Source organism: Lynx canadensis, chromosome B1, assembly GCF_007474595.2.
Source record: "Lynx canadensis isolate LIC74 chromosome B1, mLynCan4.pri.v2, whole genome shotgun sequence".
In the NCBI taxonomy this organism is placed as follows: domain Eukaryota; kingdom Metazoa; phylum Chordata; class Mammalia; order Carnivora; family Felidae; genus Lynx; species Lynx canadensis.
The window spans coordinates 160,691,302-160,714,033 of NC_044306.2; the positions used below are offsets into that span (position 1 = coordinate 160,691,302).

Below are 22,732 nucleotides of genomic sequence, written 5' to 3' on the forward strand. Positions count from 1 at the left end.
GGCATGTGTTTGCAGGTGGTCAAAAAGGCCAAGCTGTTTTACTTCCTGTTTAGTAAGTGATTTTCCCCACCTTTTTGCATGACTTGCTTTTGTACATCATTGCTCTGTTCTACTCAGAAGAGCCTTCCTCTTATTCCCAGCACTGTCCTATCACCTTGGTTAGTCTTCATATGCACTTATACTTTCCTAAGGCTACCTGATAGATCTTTCATGGTTTGTAGTCCCATAAGATTTTTGTGACAGTGGGGGTCTTGTTTCTATTTACTGCTGCTTTCCTAGGGCTTAGAATTAAACCAGGCAAAACATGTATTTCATGAATAGATGAATTAATAAAGCTTCACACAAGAACTTATCTTTGTCTTTTATTTGGCTACAGTGTTTTCATTTCAGAAGGCATTAAAGCAACAGCAACTATAACATGATTTTATGATACAAAGTGTAAGTACTACATGACTTGGAGAAATTTTTCTTCTTTTTATGTTTACCTACAAGCCCACAGAAAGTACAAACACCTAAAGATGGCAAACCAGGTAAATTTGTGTAAGTTAATTTATGTAACAGTTAAAAATACTTTCAAGAACTTTAGTACTAATGTAACAACACTACTGAAGATATATATATATATATATTCTATGAAGCTAGTAGTGAAGAAGATATATATTCTATGAAGCTAGTAGTGAAGTGGATAATGACCATTAAAAATGGTCAGTCCTGGGCACCTGCGTGGCTCAGTTGGTTAAGCACCTGACGCTTGACTTCAGCTCAGGTCATGATCTTGCGGTTCCTGAGTTCAAGCTGCACACTGGGCTCTGTGCTGGAGCCTTGCGGAGCCTGCTTGGGATTCTGTCTCCCTCTATCTGTGTCCCTCCACTGCTTGCTATCTCTTTACCAAATACAAGTTAAAAGAAAAAAAAAAGGTCAGTTCTATCCACTAGTCTAAACATTTGAATTTTTTTTCAGGTACTACACAAAAACAGGTGAAGTTTTTGCTAGGTAGGGATAGAAGAGTTGAAACTACAGCCAATGACTATTCAGAAGCAACAAAGCCAAAGTTTAAAGATGTTGAAATTGTATCTTTTTAATTGTCCTTGTGAACATAAAAGAATGAAGCAGAACATGGTTTTTATAATTCTCCCATCTCTAGCAGACAGGCATAGCACATGGCAATGTGAGGAAGGAAATAAAGTGTAAGATTCTATCCTCTCCTCTATTGGAGCTTCCAACCCAACAAAGAACTACTTGTAGCCATTGTAGCTAGAAGGGATTTGGAAAGGTTTCACAGAGCGTGAAGATGAAGCTCTAGTAACTAACAAATTTTAATAACAGAATAGATTTTAATAGCTCATTCTAAGAACTTAAGGTTCTTAGAGATTAAAGATTAAGGTTTTTAATCTCATAGATTAAGTGACAGTTGAAAAATTATGGAAAGCAAGTTCCCTTGATGAGTTTCATTAGTAATTCTTAAAACTACAGACCATGGATAGGCTTCAAGGGAACACCAAAAACCAATGAAATCTGTTGGTAAATTGTGTGTGCAATCTCTACGGGCAGAGTCAATGGCATTCATTTTCAAAGGAATCTAAACTGCAAAAGAGATTGTAAATTTATGTTGTAAGTCCTAGACAACTTCAAAACACTGAGAATGGAGACCTAGATCAGCCCAATAATTCAGAATTTGACCTCCACTTGAAGCTTTTGTACAGATGATGGGTAAACAGGGTTAATTAAAAACTTGGTAATCAGTGAGATGTGAATGTAAGAGAAAAGCATCAAGTATGAAATAACACTTCTGATTTGGAGCAGTGAGTGTAGCCAGAGTTAACAGGCTGGGTAGAAGATGAATTAAGTTTAAAGCATTCAGACAGAAATACAAGACTACAAACACAGTGCCAGCAATCAGTAATACTGGTTTTAGCTTAAGGAGTTACTCCAATGATTACTTATAAATAATGGAGAGACTGTGTAGGAAACATCAATACTTAAGGGAAAAGAATAATGTAAGAAAAACTTCAGGATTGAGGTTGGAGTATCTTGGTGTCTAGTCAAGAAAGAAGTGATTTAGGTTAATCATACCCTGCCCCACAGAGACCAGGTAAGAAATGATATGAGATGATAGCTTGTTAACAGCTGAGAGGGAGGTGAAAAGGTATAGACAGTATAAGCCAGTTGCAAGGGTCTTATCCAGATTTGATCTGTAGCAGAGATCAATATTTTTAAAGAAAGTTTATTTTGAGAGCGAGAAAGAAGGAAGGAGGGAGGGAGGGAAGGAAGATGGAGAATGAGTGGGGGAGGGGCAGAGTAAGAGAATCTTAAGCAGGCCCCCTCCCAGGGTTGAGCCTGATGCAGGGCTCAATCTCATGACTGAGTTAATGTCCCAAGCTGAAATCAAGAGTCGGAGGCTAACGAACTAAGCCAGCCAGGCATCCCAGAGATTCTTAACATTTTTGAGGATGCAGGTCTTTTGGATAAAAACTATGGTTGCCCCATTTTTATAAATGTGAACATATATGTAAAATTTTACCTGGAAGTTTTAAGGGGTTCATGGACATTCAGATTAAAGTTTAGTGATCTATAAAAAGTACTCAGGACTGTACAACCTAACAGTGACTTCCAAATATGGCTTACAGATTGATGATGAACTGTAACACCTCTCAGTAACAACTGCTCTCTTAGAGGTGAATCTCACTGGGTACCCTGCTGAGACTTCTGTTGTAAGAAAGAAACTACTTAATGGTTATCAACTAGGAGATTCCAGTTTTCAAAAATGACATTAGGCTGAGGATTGTTAGTTTGGCTGAAACATGCATTATCAGAATTAAAAGAATTTTAGGATCACAGAGGCACCCATAATAGCTAAGTAAATCTTTCATTTGGAATGGCAAAGGTGATTCACGCTGTACTTTTTTTTTCCATGGGGAATTGCCCTAACACCAGCAGAAAAGTTCTCAGAAAAGTCCCCTTTCCATGGCTTCCACAGTATCCCTTTATCCTACTTAGTCTTTCCTACCCCTAACACCCATCTCAACTTTTCTTAAGAAAACAAGCAAAAACAAAACAAAGCAGCATCTCTGTCTACAGCTAAATACACATCTATTCTGAGATACTGACTGCAAATAAAACAACATGCCCTTAGGATTTTGTAAAGATCATAATGTAAAAGAGGACTGACTATATTTTTCTCTTATCACTCTAAGATATAGGCATTTTAACCTTCTAAAACTTATGGGTTGAGATTCAAGAAGGTCAAGTAGTAACTTTAGAGCTCGACAATAGGACATTATTAGCATTTAAGAAATATATCCGATTGTTATCTACCTAACAATGACCATACAATAGCTAAAGAGATTTTAAAAGTATTCTTACAGTAATTTCACTTCCTCTAAAGAAATGCTAATAATTATGTCCATATAGTCTACTAACCCATGAATCTAGAAAAGCATTTATTCACTAGTAAATTGTTTTCTCTGATTTAAAAAATTTTGTTTTGATTTTTTTTTTCTGAAGCTAAACAAGAAATGTAGTTTTTCTCCTAAAAGCAAACAAACAAACAAAAAAAACCCCAAAACAATGATGTTCTTATAAATTGCCCTCTCGGATTTTCTTGTCAGACTGTTTCAAGGAAATCCATGTGTTCAATATATTTGCTCGCAGTTTGGCCCATACCAAATGGTTGTTTAATCCAAATATCTGAGCAGCAAACTGAGCTGATCCTTCTGGGGACAGTATGGTTGAACAGCCAAGACCTAATGGTTCAAAACGGAAAAGACAAAAAATTGAGCTGTCAATAATGAAAACACCATTAGTAAACTATTTTTTTAGAGTAATCTCTATACCCAACACGGGACTCAAACTCACGACCCTGAGATCATGAGTCACATGTTCTACCAATTGAACCAACCAGGCCCCCCTAGTAAACTATTTTACACTCAGAGAAGTCCTGTTAACCAAAGACCATAAAAAGCTACTGTATCATCCTTGTCTAAAGTAGGATCTGCAGGAGGAGTTTCTATCTCTACTACTAGAGTGGTAAAGTAGATTATAAGAGGATAATAATTCTGTACCATGAAAAGCTATTTTATATACAGTGTCTATCACTCTTTCACTGAATCCAACTATAAAGAAATTCACCTTTTCGAAAGTTCTTTTCACATACAATAAACTTTTAAATCCCTGGTGAAAGACAATAGAAATAAAACAAAGATCAAGTAGACAGAAGCACCTCTTCTTAGACAAACTTGAAGTGTGTTAATCTTTTTGATAATTTTCTAGCTGCTACTTTTGTCTTTGCAATTGAACCATCCTAAATCTTTAAGCAATAACAAGTCCAAACAAAGAATAATTGTACCAAATATCAGGTTATAAGTAAATTCAATATTAACAAGATCTAAAAGACAGTATAGTAAGAAAGTAACTTCCTTGTGGGGGGCAAATGTTTGCTCAGGCAGAGTTTCTTGGGGTGGTACTATTACCTCTGTGTCACTCAAGTTAAGTACTAACTAGCTTATAGATCCCAAAGCTCCATTCCCTAATATTCTTGGAATTCATCAGGCTCTTTGACTTCCACTACCCCCAGTAAGAATAAAGTATAAATCACACAATTTATTAGTTTGTATTAATAAACCAATTTGTGTAGCTCCATCACTTACTATGTGACAGCTGTCACGTTAATTTTAGTGTCCTTATCTATTAAGATGGGAATGATAACTAGTGGTTACCTTATGTGAGGATTCAACAAGTGAATACAGATAAAGTGCTTGAAACAGTGCCTGGCATCTGGTACTCAATGAATGTCAACTGTTAGTAGTAGCAGTATTCTAGGCACAGGGTTCTACTCGAGTCTGAAATACCTATGCCTATTGCTCAGGACTCCCTTTCTGATATCAGGAAAGCTTAACTACCAAAAATTAGGTTGTCTAGTGAGCATGCCATAAGAGAAAGAGAAATAGAGTTTTCAGGATTTTACAAAGGCCACTGTAAAACTTTTCCCCAAAAGATTATCCCCAATTCTACTGATCAAAATGCACAAATCTTCGGATTCCCTCTCTCTCCTTGGACAGTACTAGATAAAAACTGCCAAAGTTTTGCTTGTCACATTTCCCCTTTACTAAACTCCCTTGATAATACCTATACTATTCCCTAGCATAAATTCAGTTAGACTTTCATTTATAGCCATACTAAATTTTTCACTAGAGTAGCTGATACAATCATATCTAGCTAAAGATTTAAAGATGGGCTAATCACAAAGTATATCCGCGAAACTGTATAAAAACAGCAGTAAATAGCTGAATGTTACACTAAAAGGTTTTTTCAATACATGTGTACTGACTATAGACCAAACATGTCCAGCTGTAAAAATATTATTAATGGCATCCTATTTTTTATATTGAATTAACTAAAAATGATCTGCCAAAGCTTTAAAAAAATTAAAAATAAAAACAGTAAAGGAAATAAAGAAAATAGACATAAACATATAAGAACAGGGAGATACAGCAATAACATTTGGCCAGCTGAAAAGGAAACGGAGTGGTAACTAACTTAGTAAAATAGGAAAATTTTATCCTAAACTGGAAGCAGGGAAAAAGGAAAAGCAATGTGACCAACATTAAAAAACCCATGCAAAGGCTGTAGAATTAGTGGTACCAGATACCTCTGAAGGGAGAAGTGGAGGTGAAAAATGAGCCCCCCCCCCCCCCGACTGGCTGAAAGTCGAGAAGCAGTTAGGCCATTAGATCCCTTGCCCCATTCAATGTACATGAGCAATTGCCCCTTCAGCACCATAGTGGAATCTTTAATTTTTCTGAAGGTAAAACAGACTTTGGTCCAGACTTCTGTGGACTGGAGGGCACCAGGTACAATTGAGGCAAGAAATGCTACAGTGAAAACAGGGGATTTAGTTTATATACATGTTAAAATCATCAAATTCCAGAATGCTGGCAGCAAGGTTTATTCCTCCAGGTAGAGGAGACTGAGAATAGAAAGATTCTTTGGGTAATTCTGGTCACACATGAGAAAAGATGAAGTGACACTGATGTGAGGGGTTATTCAAAGACAACCCTTCCAGATCACCCCACAGTGGAACCCACTTTTGACAAGTGCCATCCACTTGCACAGACCTTCCCACTGGTCTTTTATAATGCTGCACTCTACAGCCAAGGATTACCAGACACCAGATAGGTGAGAAAAGGAACTAATGTGAAAGAAACTATAATAATTTCAGAGAGATAAAAAATGTTATTGCAAAGATTAAAAAAAAAAGGATGGGGGAGGGGGAAGACCAGAGAACAAAAAACAGCTCTAAGAAATTAAAAATTCCGTATCTAGAATGAAAAACTCAATAGAAGGGCTGGAATATAAAGTTAAGGGAATATTTCAGGAAGTACAGCAATAAGAGACAGAAAAACTAGAAATCAGAATGGTTCAAATTTGAGTAATCCAAAAATGAGAAAAGAGGGAAAATGGAGGGGGAAAGAAATTATTAGTTAATTGAAGAAAATTTCCCAGACTAAAGAATCAGCATTCCAGATTTTCTTTCTTAATGTTTATTTTTGAGAGAGAGACAGAGACAGAGACATAGTGTGAGCTGGGGAAGGGGCCGAGAGAGGGAGACACAGAATCTGAAGCAGGCTCCAGGCTCTGAGCCATCAGCATAGAGCCCGACGCCAGGCTTGAACTCACAAGCTGTGAGATCGTGAGCTGAGCCAAAGTTGGACGCTTAACTGCCTGAGCCACCCAGGTGCCCCTCAGCATTTCAGATTAAAAGAGCCCACTGAAAGCCCAAGATGAAAATACTCAAGACACACCTTTGCAAAACTTAAAAAACCAAATTCATAAACAACTTAGAATCGGAATGGTGGAAAGGTGCCAGAGTTCTCAATAACTCTATATAAGACAATGGAGTAATGTTTTCAAAATTCTGAAGGAAAATAATTTTCAACCCCGGATTCCATTACTAAATTGTGGAATATGAGGCTATGCTAAAACATATGTTATAGATATGAGGTGTCAAAAAAGTTTACCAACTGTACTCCTTCCTCAGGGAGTTAACTAAGAATGCTCTCTGACAAATTAGGAGTAAACAGAGAAAGGGGAAGACACATGACCTAGGAAACAGAAGATCTAAGACTAGAGAAAGGCAAAATGCATGTCCAGGTAAAGAGAGATCCTAAGACCATAGCAGGTGGCACAAAAACAGACACATAGACCAATGGAATAGAATAGAAACCCCAGAACTAGACCCACAATTGTATGGCCAACTAATCTTTGACAAAGCAGGAAAGAATATCCAATGGAAAAAAGACAGTCTCTTTAACAAATGGTGCTGGGAGAACTGGACAGCAACATGCAGAAGATTGAAACTAGACCACTTTCTCACACCATTCACAAAAATAAACTCAAAATGGATAAAGGACCTGAATGTGAGACAGGAAACCATCAAAACCCTAGAGGAGAAAGCAGGAAAAGACCTCTCTGACCTCAGCCGTAGCAATCTCTTACTTGACACATCCCCAAAGGCAAGGGAATTAAAAGCAAAAATGAACTACTGGGACCTTATGAAGAGAAAAAGCTTCTGCACAGCAAAGGAAACAACCAACAAAACTAAAAGGCAACCAACGGAATGGGAAAAAATATTTGCAAATGACATATCGGACAAAGGGCTAATATCCAAAATCTATAAAGAGCTAACCAAACTCCACACCCGAAAAACAAATAATCCAGTCAAGAAATGGGCAGAAAACATGAATAGACACTTCTCTAAAGAAGACATCCAGTTGGCCAACAGGCACATGAAAAGATGCTCAACGTCGCTCCTCATCAGGGAAATACAAATCAAAACCACACTCAGATATCACCTCACGCCAGTCAGAGTGGCCAAAATGAACAAATCAGGAGACTATAGATGCTGGCGAGGATGTGGAGAAACGGGAACCCTCTTGCACTGTTGGTGGGAATGCAAACTGGTGCAGCCACTCTGGAAAACAGTGTGGAGGTTCCTCAGAAAATTAAAAATAGACCTACCCTATGACCCAGCAATAGCACTGCTAGGAATTTACCCAATACAGGAGTACTGATGCATAGGGGCACTTGTACCCCAATGTTTATAGCAGCACTCTCAACAATAGCCAAATTATGGGAAGAGCCTAAATGTCCATCAACTGATGAATGGATAAAGAAATTGTGGTTTATATACACAATGGAGTACTACGTGGCAATGAGAAAGAATGAAATATGGCCCTTTGTAGCAACGTGGATGGAACTGGAGAGTGTGATGCTAAGTGAAATAAGCCATACAGAGAAAGACAGATACCATATGGTTTCACTCTTATGTGGATCCTGAGAAACTTCACAGAAACCCATGGGGGAGGGGAAGGAAAAAAAAAAAAAAGAGGTTAGAGTGGGAGAGAGCCAAAGCATAAGAGACTCTTAAAAACTGAGAACAAACTGAGGGTTGATGGGGGGTGGGAGGGAGGGGAGGGTGGGTGATGGGTATTGAGGAGGGCACATTTTGGGATGAGCACTAGGTGTTGTATGGAAACCAATTCGACAATAAACTTCATATATTGGGAAAAAAAAAAAAAAAAAAAAGACAACAGCAGGACAAGTAGGCCTAGAGAGAAGCCAGTCCATACTGGAACAGGTTGGAAGGCTCAAGCACTTAACATATTTAACATACCAAGAGCAGATTTACACAACTCTGAAAAAGTTTGGGGCTTAAGTAACAAGCAAATCAACTCTTACTGAAACAATACTGACTCCTAGGACTTGTAGATCAGATCATTATCTTGGACTATGATAAAACTACCACAATATATTACTCATGAGATTCTGCTCAATCAGACAATTGATAAACTTCCTTATATGTTATTTATTCTGGCCCCTAATTTATAGAAATAAAATTTCATTTCCTCTACAGAAGTAACAATCACATTTACCTTAAAAACTTGTGGGGAAAAAAACCAAACCTGAACATAATCTAACTATAGATCTCACCACCAGTTTATAGAAAATACAGGGGATAGAAAAGCATGTTAAACATCCAGAAATGTAATTAGCCAAATCCAAAATGTTAAATATTCTATAGAATGAAAGGAAAAAAAGGAGGAGGATTAAAAGACTTTAAGAGAGAGATCAACTAAATGCACTGTAAGGACTGTGTTGGATCCAGATTTGAACAAATCAACTGTAAAAACAAATGAGATGATCAGAAAAACTTGAACACTAACTGAAAATTAGAGGATTTTAAGAAATTATCACTAATTTTTATTATGAATATGGTATCATGATTATGATTTAAAAACTAAAGTTCTTATTGCTTAGAGAAGCATACTTAATATTTAAGTATAAAATGCTGTTATCTAAGATCTGCTTGAAAATAATCCAGCAGGGAAGGGGTACATGTGTAACAAGATGTTAAATGATGAAGCTGAGTAATAGGTATATGAGATTTCATTATGTTATTCTCTCTACTATTTTGTGTGTTCCAAATTTTTTAACAGTTTTAAAGATTCAATGCATCTTACCACTGGGTAGTCGAAGAGAAGACCACACATCCTGAGCTCCCCAGTCTGGAGTGAGTGGAGGACAGTTGATCACTGGGTATGCAGTGTTACCAGACATCACTGGTCCTAAACCATTGCTTCTGCCTGCCACTGCCACAAATACAGTAGGAATGCCATCCCCTAGGGAAATTACACACATGTAATTGAAAGGAGGTTTTAAGATAGGTGAAAACAAAATGTCTATGTGCCTTAACTCCTTCAGTTCCTTTATTAGCAGTCTCCACAAAAAGCAAAATAAGACACTATTATTACATATACATTCAAAATATATATTTCACTCTGCTACCTATTATATCTCAAGTAACAAAACAGGGAGAGCGGTTTGGCCATCTTTGAGATACACAGTATAAAGGGAGTACTAGAGTGTGTGAGGGAATAGCTCAAAGGCCCCTTCTACTATGGCTGCTTAGGCTCACTGGAACAAAAAATGACATTACGCCAACTAGGGTCTATCCTGGTATCCTTCAACCAACAGGGTATAGGAAGACCTCATTAACAGAGACTAGAGGTTCAGGGGCACATGAGTAAAGGCAGACAGATTCAGTAATATAGTACCCAAATATTTAAGTCTCTTCAATATACTTTCTAACATATCCCTTCAACATTTCATTCTCTGATAAATTTATGTTATTCCTTTGTTTCTTAACACAGATTCCTAACCTGAAATCTAAAAATTTTATGTATTTACATTTTTCTAGATAAAGAGTTCAGGCTTTCATTAGCTTAACAAACAGGTCTAGAAACTATCCCAGTCCCCCGGCCCCCAAAACTTAATAACTATGCTCCTATAACAACTACCTTGAGAAAGAATACTCAAATCAACATTTTTCCCAGTTTAGAAACATTTGGTCAGGTGTATGAGACTCCATTATTTTAGATCAATACTGTCACATCAAGCCATTTCTTTTACATACTAAATTCTAAAATTATTCCTTGGGGCACCTGGGTGACTCAGTCGGTTAAGTATCCGACTCCTGGTTTTAGCTCACGATTTGTGAGATTGAGCCTTGTGTCGGCCTCCATGCTGACTGTGCAGAATCTGATTGGGATTCTCTCTCTCCCCCTCTCTTTGCCCCTCCCCTGCCCACTCTGTCTCTCTCAAAAATAAATAAATAAACTTAAAAAAATAAAATAACAAAAATTAAAAAATTAAAATTCTTCCTTAATTTTATGTTTAACCGCCTCCTAGGAAAGGCTGTCCATTAAAAATACTTGAGAGGCTCTGCTACTTCAACTTCAGTCCTCCCAAAATTGATATGGGGCCTATTTTCTGTTGGAGCATATCAGAAACAATACTTGAGGGGCTTCTTATTAAAGACCTAACTTTTATTTTCCTTCCATATTGCATTTTCTTTTTTCAAGGATGGGGCTCTACTCCTTTATTTACTTATTTTTAACATTTAAAAAATAACTGAACGTTGTTGGCACACAGTGTTGCATTAGTTTTAGGTGTGTCCATGTTGCATTTTCAAATCTTTCTCCTTGAGCCATTCTTTTCTAAGTGCCTTCTTTGGAAGTACATATCATGAAAGCCTAGACTACCATATTTTTCTCCTTGGATACATGGCATAACTCTTCTTCAGCATTATTAGTCTAAGCATAAAATTTTTAGCAAAATCAGGAGAACTTCCTGAAATGCTCTAGTTGTATGACATTTACCTTCATACTCTGCTTTAATTCTCAGAGTTTCATCTGGTCCTTTATGGGCAGATGTTACCCGAAGTTCACATGGAATGCCAAATTTTCCACAAGCCGCCTTGATTTTTTCACAGTGACTCAGATCCGAAGTTGAGCCCATTAATACTACAACTCTGCACTGACTTTCTGATTTCAGAAGCAACTAGAAAAGAAAAACACGGACATGCAAAATAAAGATGGCAAAAATGGATAAATATAGAGGTGAATACCATGAGAATAGTCAGTTCACAGAGCTTTAGTAAAATTACAACTGGACGGAATATTTTTTTCCTAATAGACCGAATTCAAGACAGAGACAAACAGGACAAAATGATAGAGGATTTCTTTTCCAAAATAACCTCTATATATAAAGAAAAGTGGTCTTCATACTTAAGACCTAAAGAATAACATTTAAGAAAATTTTTTTTAATGTTTATTTTTGACAGAGAGATGGATAGAGTGGGAGCAGGGGAGGGTCAGAGAGAGTGGGAGACACAAAATATGAAGCAGGTTCCAGGCTCTGAGCTGTCAGCACAGAGCCCAACGCGGGGCTCAAACTCACAAACTGCGAGATCATTCCTGAGCCGAAGTCCACTGCTCAACCAACTGAGCCACCCAGGCGCCCCTAAAGAGTAACATTTTTAATGAGATAAATTACATCTACTATTATAATACAAAGCAAGGATAAATACTGAACCCTTCTAATTAATACTCAGGAAGCTGTAATATAAAATATTTCATCCTGGGGTGCCTGGGTAGCTCAGTCAGTTAAGCATCCAACTTCAGCTCATGTCATGATCTCTTGGTTCATGGGTTTGAGCCCTGTGTCAGGCTCTGTGCTGACAGCTCAGTGCCTGCTGTGGATTCTCCGTCTGTCTCTCCCTCTCTCTGCCCCTTGCTCACTTGCTCTAAGATAAAGAAATGTTAAAAATATAATAAAATACTTCATCCTAAGATTTTTCATATATTCAGTTTAATGGAGATTTTAAGGCATAATCAGCCAATCTAGTTTCTAGACCTGTTTGTTAAGCTAATAATTTATAATCTATAAAAAAGATGTAAATCTTTTTTCAGTTGGTTGCTTAGAACTCAAAATGCAAATGTTTCCATAGACATGATGTACTTAAAAGTAGCTATGACTGTTGGATAACCACAAATCACAATTTCCATGTAATTATAATAATAACACCATAAATCTTAAAGTGACATTTTAATGTCAGATTGAGTTCCAATTCTGAAATCTGCTTATGGAACCCATGCTAACGGAACACTGAGGAGCAGTGGAGAGGGGTGGGTAGGAAATATAAGAGGCAGGGAGGAGACAAGGATTCTAGTATTCCCCAACAGAATTTGGGAGTGTACTGGCCAGTTTTACAGCAAGGGGTTTTAGTATGTCACTGAGAAGAGTCTGGTGTACATTTCTTAAAGGTGCTCCTTGTTTTAAAACCACTGGAGAAAAGAAAGTAACTACAGATTCTCACTTTTATTTTCCTTTTTGAAGCAAGATTTTCTTAAAGAAAAACACAGTACAGTATGACTTTACTATAAAAGTTTTACCTCTACTCTTTCTGCAACCCACTCAAAATTTTTCTTTACCATCTGGAGCCCTTCAGGAGTTACTTCTTTGAGGTCACGATATGACTAGAAAATAGGGTAGAAAGTTTAGAATACAAATATTCTATTAATAATATTTTTACTAACTAAAATTATTTGATTTTTGCATTTTGGGTAGATTACGAAGAGCCTGAACAACAAGGAATGTATCTGAAAATGTATGGGTCTATAAATTCATTTCTTGAATTAAACTAGAGAAAGTTTAGATAGTGAAGTATACTTGTATTTTCATTTTATTTCATTAAGTGCTTTGTACACTAGCAACTTTAGTTAACTGCCCTGATAATTCTTATGTATGAAGTATAGACAGCATCTGCCCTTATTTTGTTTTTCGTAAGACAGAGCAGAAATGTAACCTGGTAAGATCCAGAACACTTGGGACAGAGTTCCAGATCTGCCACTTATAATTATGACAACATCTATCATCATCTCAGTACCTTAGTTTTCAATTAGCCAAACAAGAATATACTTGCCCTGTGTGACAGTCATAATAAATGAGAAATCTGCTTTGTAAATGTAAACTGTTTCTATTATAATTTTTTTTTTCAGGGTACAAGAAATTTAAGACTTATTTATCCTTAAACGTAAATAGCAGTTAACTCAGGCTCTTAACACAGGGAGTAATAATTGCCTTTTCTTTCCTTCCATTTTCCTGTTCACCTCTATCCCAGCCTGATCTTGCAAAGGATAAAAAACCCCTGAAGCATTACCTGTTTGTCTTTCTGTTGGCTTCGATCTCCTGATGGCCAGAGTCTCCAGGAATCATTATCAATAACATCAGCAAGAACAATTTCTTTGGTGGTTACATCAACACCAAATTCAATCTAGAAAAAGCATATCACCAAAGAAAAGTTTTCAAAACTCTACAGCTAAAGGCATTTCTCAGTTACAATCTTTACTCTCAAACCTCCATTTTATTTGTACCTTCATGTCAACCAGTGTACAATTCTGGGGCAACCAAGATTTCTCCAGTATTTCAAAAATAGCCTGTGTAGCATGACTCATGATATCCACTTCAGTTTGGCCTATAACAAGTCCAGCAAAGCAAAATTTTGCAGCAATTAGCTGTTCTTCAGACCACTGTGGATCATTATTGGCATCATCCTGAAAACAGAGTAAAGGAATACAATTAAATATAAAAGTTTTAACCTTTTGAGATAAACCGAAGTCTTTTTTTCCTTGACCAAGAATTCCTCAGAATTATTTTTCTCTAAATACTTAACTTTTGGTTAAAATAACCTTTTAATTCACAATAATTATCTTTTTTTTTTTAAGTTTATTTTGAGACCGAGCACAAGTCGGGGAGAGGTAGAGAGAAAGAATCCTATGCAGACTCTGTGCCATCAGTACACAGCCCCACACAGGCCTGATCTCTCGTGGCCTGATCACGACCTGAGCTGAAATCAAGAGTCCGATGCTTAACCGACTGAGCCACCCAGGCACCCCAACAATTATTTTTGATTTCTCTATTTTTATTTTTTTGTTAAAAAAAAAAAAAAGGCTCAAAGTTATTTTTTTTTTTAAATGTTTATTGGGGTGCCTGGGTAGTTCAGTCTGTTAAGCATCTGACTTCGGCTCAAGTCATAATCTCTACACCCAACATAGGGCTTGAACTCATGATCCTGAGACCAAGAGCTGCATGCTCTATCAGATGAATCAGGCAGGTACTGCTCCTAACCTCATTTTTGATAAGAATTTATAGAAGACTACAAATCTTTAGGGTTATTATTTGATAATTCAAGAGACTTAATATAAAGACATTAGTAAAAAAAAAAAAGATTTTCATTTTATTCTAAGTAGTGTCCCAATTTCACATGAAATTTTTCTTTAAAAAAATTTTTTTTAATTTTATTTATTTATTTTGGGGAGAGAGAGAGACAGAGCCCAAGCAAGGGCGGGGCAGAGAAGGAGACACAGAATCTGAAGCAGGCTCCAGGCTCTGAGCTGTCAGCACAGAGCCTCATGCTGGGCTCGAACCCACAAACCGTGAGATCATGACCTGAGCCGAAGTCAGATGCTTAACCGACTGAGCCACCCAGGTGCCCCTCACATGAAATTTTTCTTCTATGAATTTTTGATTTGTATTATAACCATAATATAAACATTTTAAGGTACGCAGTTCACTGATTATACTTGATCTGGGCCAAAAGGCTGAGAGGCGATTTTAGTTGACTGTTTAAAAATGTTACACTGACATTACTTCTGACGTTGGAACTATGCTTAACAGCATAAACAAAGATGGAAAGAGAAAAGCAGTCAATAAAGAAAACAAATACAAATTTATAACCACTGATTCCTACATTTTTATTATGTTTTCGCTTGTAATAGACATTGGTAATAGCTTTTTCTGTATTTTAATATAAAAAGATCCCTTGTATTAGCCTTTACTTCAAACTCTTCAAAAAATTTTAAGTTTCTGAATTGTTAACTTTTCTTCCTAGTAACTGCTAGTTTTAATTTATTCATTTTGGTAGTGATCTTGAACCAAAGTTAAGATTAAGTAGAGTTTCAGAAATGTTTTCTTTTAAAAATCTGAATTATCACTGATAACAAAAATGTACATTATTGACATATATTTCTGTAATGAAATGTAATGTAATGTAATATCAGAAGTTTTAATAATGTTTAAACCTTTTGATTTTGAAATTTTAAGTTTGTTGCTATGTTATAGTAAAGCACAGAAATATAAAATAATTACCTTGAAAAACATCTCCACTTTAGGTGGGTAAAACTTATATCCTTCCTTGACACCAGGATTTCTTTTGAGAAAAGAACCCGTTGCTATTCTTCTGCAAACCCATTCAATTGGAATCATTTCACACTTAGGTGCAATGAAAGCTGTCTCCCCACATTTTCTGGTGAAAGCAGTTTTGATACCTATATATTGATAAAAAGTTTTTTTAAAAAGCATTAAAACTGTGTTTAAAAAGGTACATCTGAGGCATAATAAAACTGTTAACACACAACAAAATGAAACAAAAACTATCTAGCCAAATGTGTTATCCTTAAATGTAATTAAAAAAATTTTTTTTAATGTTTATTTATTTTTGAGAGAGAGAGAGAGAGAGAGAGAGAGAGAGAGAGAGAAAGCAGGGAAGGGCACAGAGAGGGAGACACAGAATCCAAGGCAGGCTCCAAGCTCTGAGCCATCACCACAGAGCCTGGCACAGGGCCTGAACCCATGAACCATGAGATCATGACCCAAGCAGAAGTTGGACGTCCAACTGAGCCACCTAGGCACCCCCCTTTATGTGTCTTTTTTTTTTTTAAGTGGAAGTAGGAAAACAAAATTATGAACATGGCTTTCTTAATGCTTATCAAAATATTTAGCAATATTTCATTTTAATGTTGCATGGCAAAGCATATAGTGGATCAGAAGATCTGGGTCTCAGAGTCTTTACCATTCATTCATTCAGACATTCAAGAAATACTGAGTAACTCCTCTGCTACTGCTTACCTAACTTTGCACTAGGCATATGACTCATCTAAGTAGTACTAATTATCTTTAAATCAGATTTGGTGATAAGATTCTCATATTTGATAGACCAGTATTATATGGGCCTTATAAAATATCAAACTACAGGGCGCCTGGGTGGCTCAGTCGGTTAAGCATCTGACTTCGTCTCAAGTCTGATTTCCTGGTTCGCAAGTTTGAGCCCCACATCGGGCCCTGTGCCGACAGCTCAGAGCCTGGAGCCTGCTTCAGATTCTGTGTCTCCCTCTCTCTCTGCCCCTCCCCTGCTTTACTCTCTTTCTCTCTCTCTCTCAAAAATAATAAAAATTAAAAAAGAATTTTTTAAAAAAATCAATCTACTTATCACAAGCATATATAGCCCTACATTCTGGATAGCCCTTTTCTCTTAAAATTTGAAGGAAATAATCCCTGAAAAAGTCTCCAATAGGTAGCAGCAGGAACTGCAGCCAATGTGGCCAGGAGGAAAGAAAACATTTGTTCTTCCTTTCCCTTCTCTTTTACTCAAATGTTAGTGGAAAACTAAGATAAAGAGCTAACTTGTGATGGGAGCTATTTTATTTGGGGGTCTTGCAAAATAACCTAATACTAGTTACAATTTTTATGAATCATATGATCGATCAACTCCACTTTTAGGTATTCCAGGTACTAACAGTGGCAGCCTGAAGATGAGCATTATTATGTTAACCTATACAGGTTTCCAGGAAATGTTTTACTCATGTTAATGCTACAGTATTACTTTGTGCTACCACGTAATAACACTTCTAGAAAAGGCAGTATTGAAAAGAATTCAAAGCAGGGACTCAAATTGATACTTGTACACCAAAGTTCACAATAGCCAATCATCAACAAATTAATAAATAACCAAAATGTACAATATACATATAATGAATTATCGTTCAGTCATTTTAAAAAGAAATAAAACTCTGATACATGCTACAACATGAATAAACCTTAAAAACATTATGATAAGTGAAATAAAAGTATTGTATAATTCTGCCTACATGAGGTACCTAAAAAACGCAAATTCATAATCAGAAAGTAGAATAGAGATTACCAGGAGCTGGGAAGGGAGAATGGAGAGTTTTGTTTAATGGGTCATAGTTTCCATCTAAGATGGTAAAAAAGTTCTGAAAACGGGAAACTGTAAACGTACTTAATGTTATAGAATTTACATTTTTAAATAGTTAAAATGAGGGGTGTCTGGCTGGCTTAGTCAGTAGAGCATGTAACTCTTGATCTCAGGGTTGTGAGTTCAAGCCCCATGTTGGCTGTAGAGATTACTTAAAAATAAAATTTTAAAAATGGTTAAAATGATAAATTTTATTGTGTATCTTTTACCACAATTTTTTAAAAATATTTTTTAAATATTTATTTTTGAGAGACAGAGAGAGACAAACAGAGTGCAAGCAGGGGAGGGGCAGAGAGAGAGGTAGACACAGTATCCGAAGCAGGCTCCAAGCTGTCAGCAGGAAGCCGATCCGGGGCTTGAACTCACAAACCACGAGGTCATGACCTGAGCAAAAGTCTGAGGCTTAACCAAGTGAGTCACCCAGGTGCCCTTTAATTTTTTAATTAAGCTCTATGCCCAACATGAGGCCTACACTCATGACCCTCAGATCAAGAGTACATGTTCTACTAACTGAGCCAGCCACTCCACCACAATTTAATTTTAAAAAGTAGCAAGATGGGGCGCCTGGGTGGCACAGTCGGTTGAGCGTCCGACTTCAGCCAGGTCACGATCTCGCGGTCCGTGAGTTCGAGCCCCGCATCGGGATCTGGGCTGATGGCTCGGAGCCTGGAGCCTGTTTCCGATTCTGTGTCTCCCTCTCTCTCTGCCCCTCCCCCATTCATGCTCTGTCTCTCTCTGTCCCAAAAATAAATAAACGTTGAAAAAAATTAAAAAAAAAAAAAAAAAAGTAGCAAGACCTGCTTTAGGTCAGGCATCATAAATCGTTTTCATTTGTTTAATCCTCATAATACCTGAAAAGGTAGATAATAGGGGCAAACATTCAACAAAATAGATAAGGATAGAAGCATAGTAATCATGTTAGCTAGTACTAGATAAAGTAGGGTTTCCAATCAACACTTTCGACTCTGTGTGGCTACCCAATTAACCAGTATGCTATACTGCCTCTCCTAGAAGTGTTATTACATCACAGCACAAGGGAATACTATAGCATTAACATGAATTGAAGCAGCTGCTGGAAACCTGCATGGGTTTAACATAATAATGTTCATCTTCAGACTGTAATGTTAGTACCTCCAATCCCAATCTAATCCTCTAAAATCAATTTTTTCTCATCAGAAAAAAATAAAAAAAATTTTGATCACATATATATCTATATACATACATATGTATATCCATACATGAAAGGAATCAACATTTATGGAAGTCTTGCACTGTGCCAAGTGTTCTATGTGTTATCTCATTTAACCATACATAAAATTTTTCAGGTAGGTGCTATTATGTTTATAAAAATTTTCAGGTAGGTATCATTGCATTTTACAGTGAAAGAAACAGAAGCTCAAAGAAGTAAAGTAATTTGACAAGCTAGGTCATGGTGCTAATCAGTAATGGTGCCTGGAACAGTTTCAAAACCTGTACTGTTTTCTCTGTATTCCCTCTGTGCTTGACCAGTACAATTTGATTGTAAAAGAATTGTAGTATGCTACATGAACAGGAACTCTGGGAAAGAATAACAGTGTAATGGTCATTTTAACCTTTAAAGAATGATTGGGCTCATGCTCATGGATAGGCAGATGATTTAAGTCAATCCTTAACTTGAGGCAGTAACTACATGCCTAGCTTCAAGAATTTTTCCTTTTTAGATCTGTTAATCATTAGTCATATTTGTGTCTACCAAGCTTGAAAGACCAGTGTCCACATCTATCCTTTAAACATAAACAATCGTTACTTTCTTCAGAGGAAAACCCTTTCTCACATTTAAGAGAACTGAAAGAACAGAATCAATTTACGGCAAGACTCTTACACAGAAAAAAAAATTTTTTCAAAAAAAAAAAAATTCAGTTTAGATGATGATTGCTCTAATACACATCATCTTAGCAAATTTCATGACTGCATGCAATGAGAAAAAGAACTCCTACCATGTAGCAAATGTCACTTCATACTCTGAATTACTGTGTCTGACAACTAATCAGTCCACATTATCTCTGGGGCCACCCATGTATTAAGGCTGTCCAGCTTCTTGTCTGTGGTTTAGCAACTGTAGGACTCATACCCATGACTATTAACACACCTAAATGTAATTATGGTAGGTTTCTGTGGGAGAACCGAGACTTAAAAGATTAAGTTTTGATTTTTAAGTATTGAGACCAAACCCACACATTTTATAACTCAGGTGTAGTATGTAGAATATTATTTCCATGGAGAAATATTACTTGTATCTATTATTTGTACAGTATTTTATAGTTCGCTTATGATTGACAATGAGAAAACTAGAATCCTAATTTACTAATTGTCATTTGGTACCCTTCCCACTCTGATTTCTAGAAAAACCTTAATTAGAACATAACCTTGCTTATAAAGAAAGTAATTAAAACAATTTTTAATATGCTTATTATTTTTAAATTTTTTTAATGTCTGTTTATTTTTGAGAGCACGCACATGCGCGAGCAGGGGAGGGACAGAGAGCAAGGGAGACACGGAATCCAAAGCAGGTTCCTGGCTCTGAGCTGTCAGCACAGAGCCCATTGTGAGGCTTGAACTCACGAACCGTGAGCTCATGACCTGAGCCCAAGTCAGATGCTTAACTGACTGAGCCACCCAGGCACCCCTAATGTATGTATTTTTGAGAGAGACAAAGCATGAGCAGGGGAGGGGCAGAGAGAGAGGGAGACACAGAATCTGAAGCAGGCTCCAGGCTCTGAGCAATCAGCACAGAGCCTGATGTGGGACTCAAACTCACAGACCATGAGATCATAACCTGAGCTGAAGCCGGATGCTTAACCGACTGAGCCACCCAAGTGCCCCTGAAAGCAATTTTAAATAGACCACTAGGGGTCAACTAAACATACCATTTATTCAACTGTCAGTGAGTAAAAATTAGATAAAACAACAGAATTCCTAATTTATCCTCTAAAACAAATCTAAGAGTTTTTTAAAACTAAAGTTTTCCTTAATTTCACAGTATATAAAACCTGAAAAATATCTTTCAACATTTCCTGTGAACCAAGTAAGTTTTAGTTAAGTATGCCAAACACAGTGATTTAAATGTAACTGTTGGAGTACTTCATTTAGGGTAACAAACTTTCCCTTTAAAAATGCAAGGCTTTCAAAGTCAAAACTGGGAAAATCCTGGACAAAGAGAGACAACGTGGTCACCTTAACTTACTTTTTGTTAAGCCCCAGAAAGCACACTGAATACTCCCTTCCTGAATAAGCAAATAAAAACTTGGGCCTGTACTTACCTTGTTATTTGAGAGCATTTATATATATGTAAATATATATACATGCAATTCTGTAGCTATGTATAATTACTATGGATACGTAGGTGCTATATTTTTTTTTAATGTTTATTTATTTATTTTGAGAGAGGTGGAGGGAGAGAGAGAATCCCAAATAGGCTCTGCACTGACAGCAGCAAGCCCGAAGTGGGGCCCTAACTCACACTGAGCCACCCAGGACCCCTGATTTTAGAATTTTTATTTTAAGCCTTCCTTGACTGGTGGTTTCTCAGTGACTGAGCAGGTTTTTATACAGAGCATCAAACTAATTTTAGGTTCCTTTTGCAGTACAGATTAAGTGATCCATTTTTAACCTCCCAAGTTATCTCATTCTCCTATACATATTAACGTTTTAAAAAGTTGCTTAATACTATAAATTGTTAACAATAAAAAAATTAGCTGCTGGGGTGCCTGCATGGCTTAGTTAGTTAAGCGTCCGACTCTTGATTTCAAATCTGCTTTGGATCCTCTGTCCCCCTCTCTCTGTCCCTCCTCCGCTTGCATGCTCTCTCAAAAACAAACAAACATTAAAAAAAAAAAAATCCTAAAATCGTATTACTTAGGAAATCTGAGTGGTCCTTTAAGTTTATAATAACACACTCACTTTCAATGTATAGAAGGATTTATGGTATGGAGACAAATTACGTTGTCAATTAAGTTAGTGCCACACTGACTTAAAAACATTCAACAGAAAATGATGAAAGAGACAAAACTATTCAAGAACCCATTCTGTACAGACAGAACTGATTTAACTTGAATTACCTTGTTATTTTGTGGAAGGTAGGTATATCTATCTTGACTAAAAACAAAGTTATTAAATTCCTTTGGATTTAGAAAGATTAAGAGAAATTATAAACATGCTATGATAAAAGAGGATTCAGTAGGCAGAGAGGGACAGATTAGGACCTTAAGTCCCTTGGCAGGGAAAAACACCTGTTTTCGAACAATGCTGGGAGTGTCTGACCACAGCAAGTCCCCTCAGGCATAAGGTTCCTCTTAAGAATGCAACATACTCCACCTACTCCCCCTCAGGTTTCCCCTCCAGATTTTGACAAAAGACCTAAGTAAGGCCATAGACCACTCCTCATACAATGGAAAGAGCCAATCAGACATGGACAACCCGGAACCTAGAACTAGCAAGCCAATAAGACTACAGTCTGAGAAAGAACAAGGGGGAAGGCAAGGGGGAGGGCTGACCAGATCCTTATAAAAAAATAAAAAAAAAAAAAGGACCCTAGCCTAGAGTCCTCAAGCATTCACTTTCAAATGTTCCTTCTCAGTAATGAGAGCTTTCCTACTATTCTTACTTTCTTATACTCTAATAAACTTCTGCCCACTGCTCATTTTGTGTCCACCTCTTCATTCTTTGAAGCAGGGAGACAACGAATCCTGGGTATTGTGGTAAAAAATCCTGCAATACCTTAAAGATATTGAGGGTTCGGTTCCAGACCACAATAAAGCAATTATTACAATAAAACAAATCAAAATGAATTTTTTGGTTTCCCATGCATATACAAGTTATATTTTATACTATACTGTGGTCTATTAAGTATGCACTATCACGATGTCTAAAAAAATGTACATACCTTAGTTAAAAAACACTTTATTGTTGGGGCGTCTGGGTGGCTTAGTCACTTGAGTATCCAACCCTAGATTTCAGCTTAGGTCATGATCTCACAGTTTGAGTTTGGGCCCCGCATCTACACTGTTAGCGCAGAGCCTGCTTGGGATTCTCTCTCTGAAAATAAATAAAATGCTTACTGGAAGCTCTAAGAAATGAAAGGGCAACTGGGAAGTAAAAGGAGACAAAACTATTAAATTATAAAGTTAGAACTAAGGTAGTAAAAAACTAAGCTTTTATTTTATAGGTAAGGAACTGGAGGGTTCAAAGATTGAGTGATCCCAGGCAATGAGGCCTTTTACACTTGAGGGAAAGAGCTCAAAA

At 36.9% G+C, this 22,732-nt stretch overlaps 1 protein-coding gene across 2 annotated transcripts in view; it reads right to left on the minus strand.

The window, feature by feature from the left end:
* Window positions 1-348: 348 nt before the first annotated feature.
* The window catches only part of LOC115512610 (multifunctional protein ADE2), a 43,359-nt gene continuing 20,975 nt past the window's right edge, over window positions 349-22,732 (minus strand). For both annotated transcript variants that reach the window (XM_030313810.2, XM_030313812.2), the window contains 7 exons: window positions 15,547-15,725; window positions 13,773-13,952; window positions 13,559-13,672; window positions 12,792-12,875; window positions 11,217-11,397; window positions 9,519-9,677; window positions 349-3,743 (listed from right to left, as the gene is read on the minus strand). In XM_030313810.2, coding sequence (XP_030169670.1) covers window positions 3,577-3,743; window positions 9,519-9,677; window positions 11,217-11,397; window positions 12,792-12,875; window positions 13,559-13,672; window positions 13,773-13,952; window positions 15,547-15,725 — 1,064 coding nt within the window. In that variant the 3' untranslated portion in view covers window positions 349-3,576. The remainder of the gene's footprint in view (window positions 3,744-9,518; window positions 9,678-11,216; window positions 11,398-12,791; window positions 12,876-13,558; window positions 13,673-13,772; window positions 13,953-15,546; window positions 15,726-22,732) is intronic.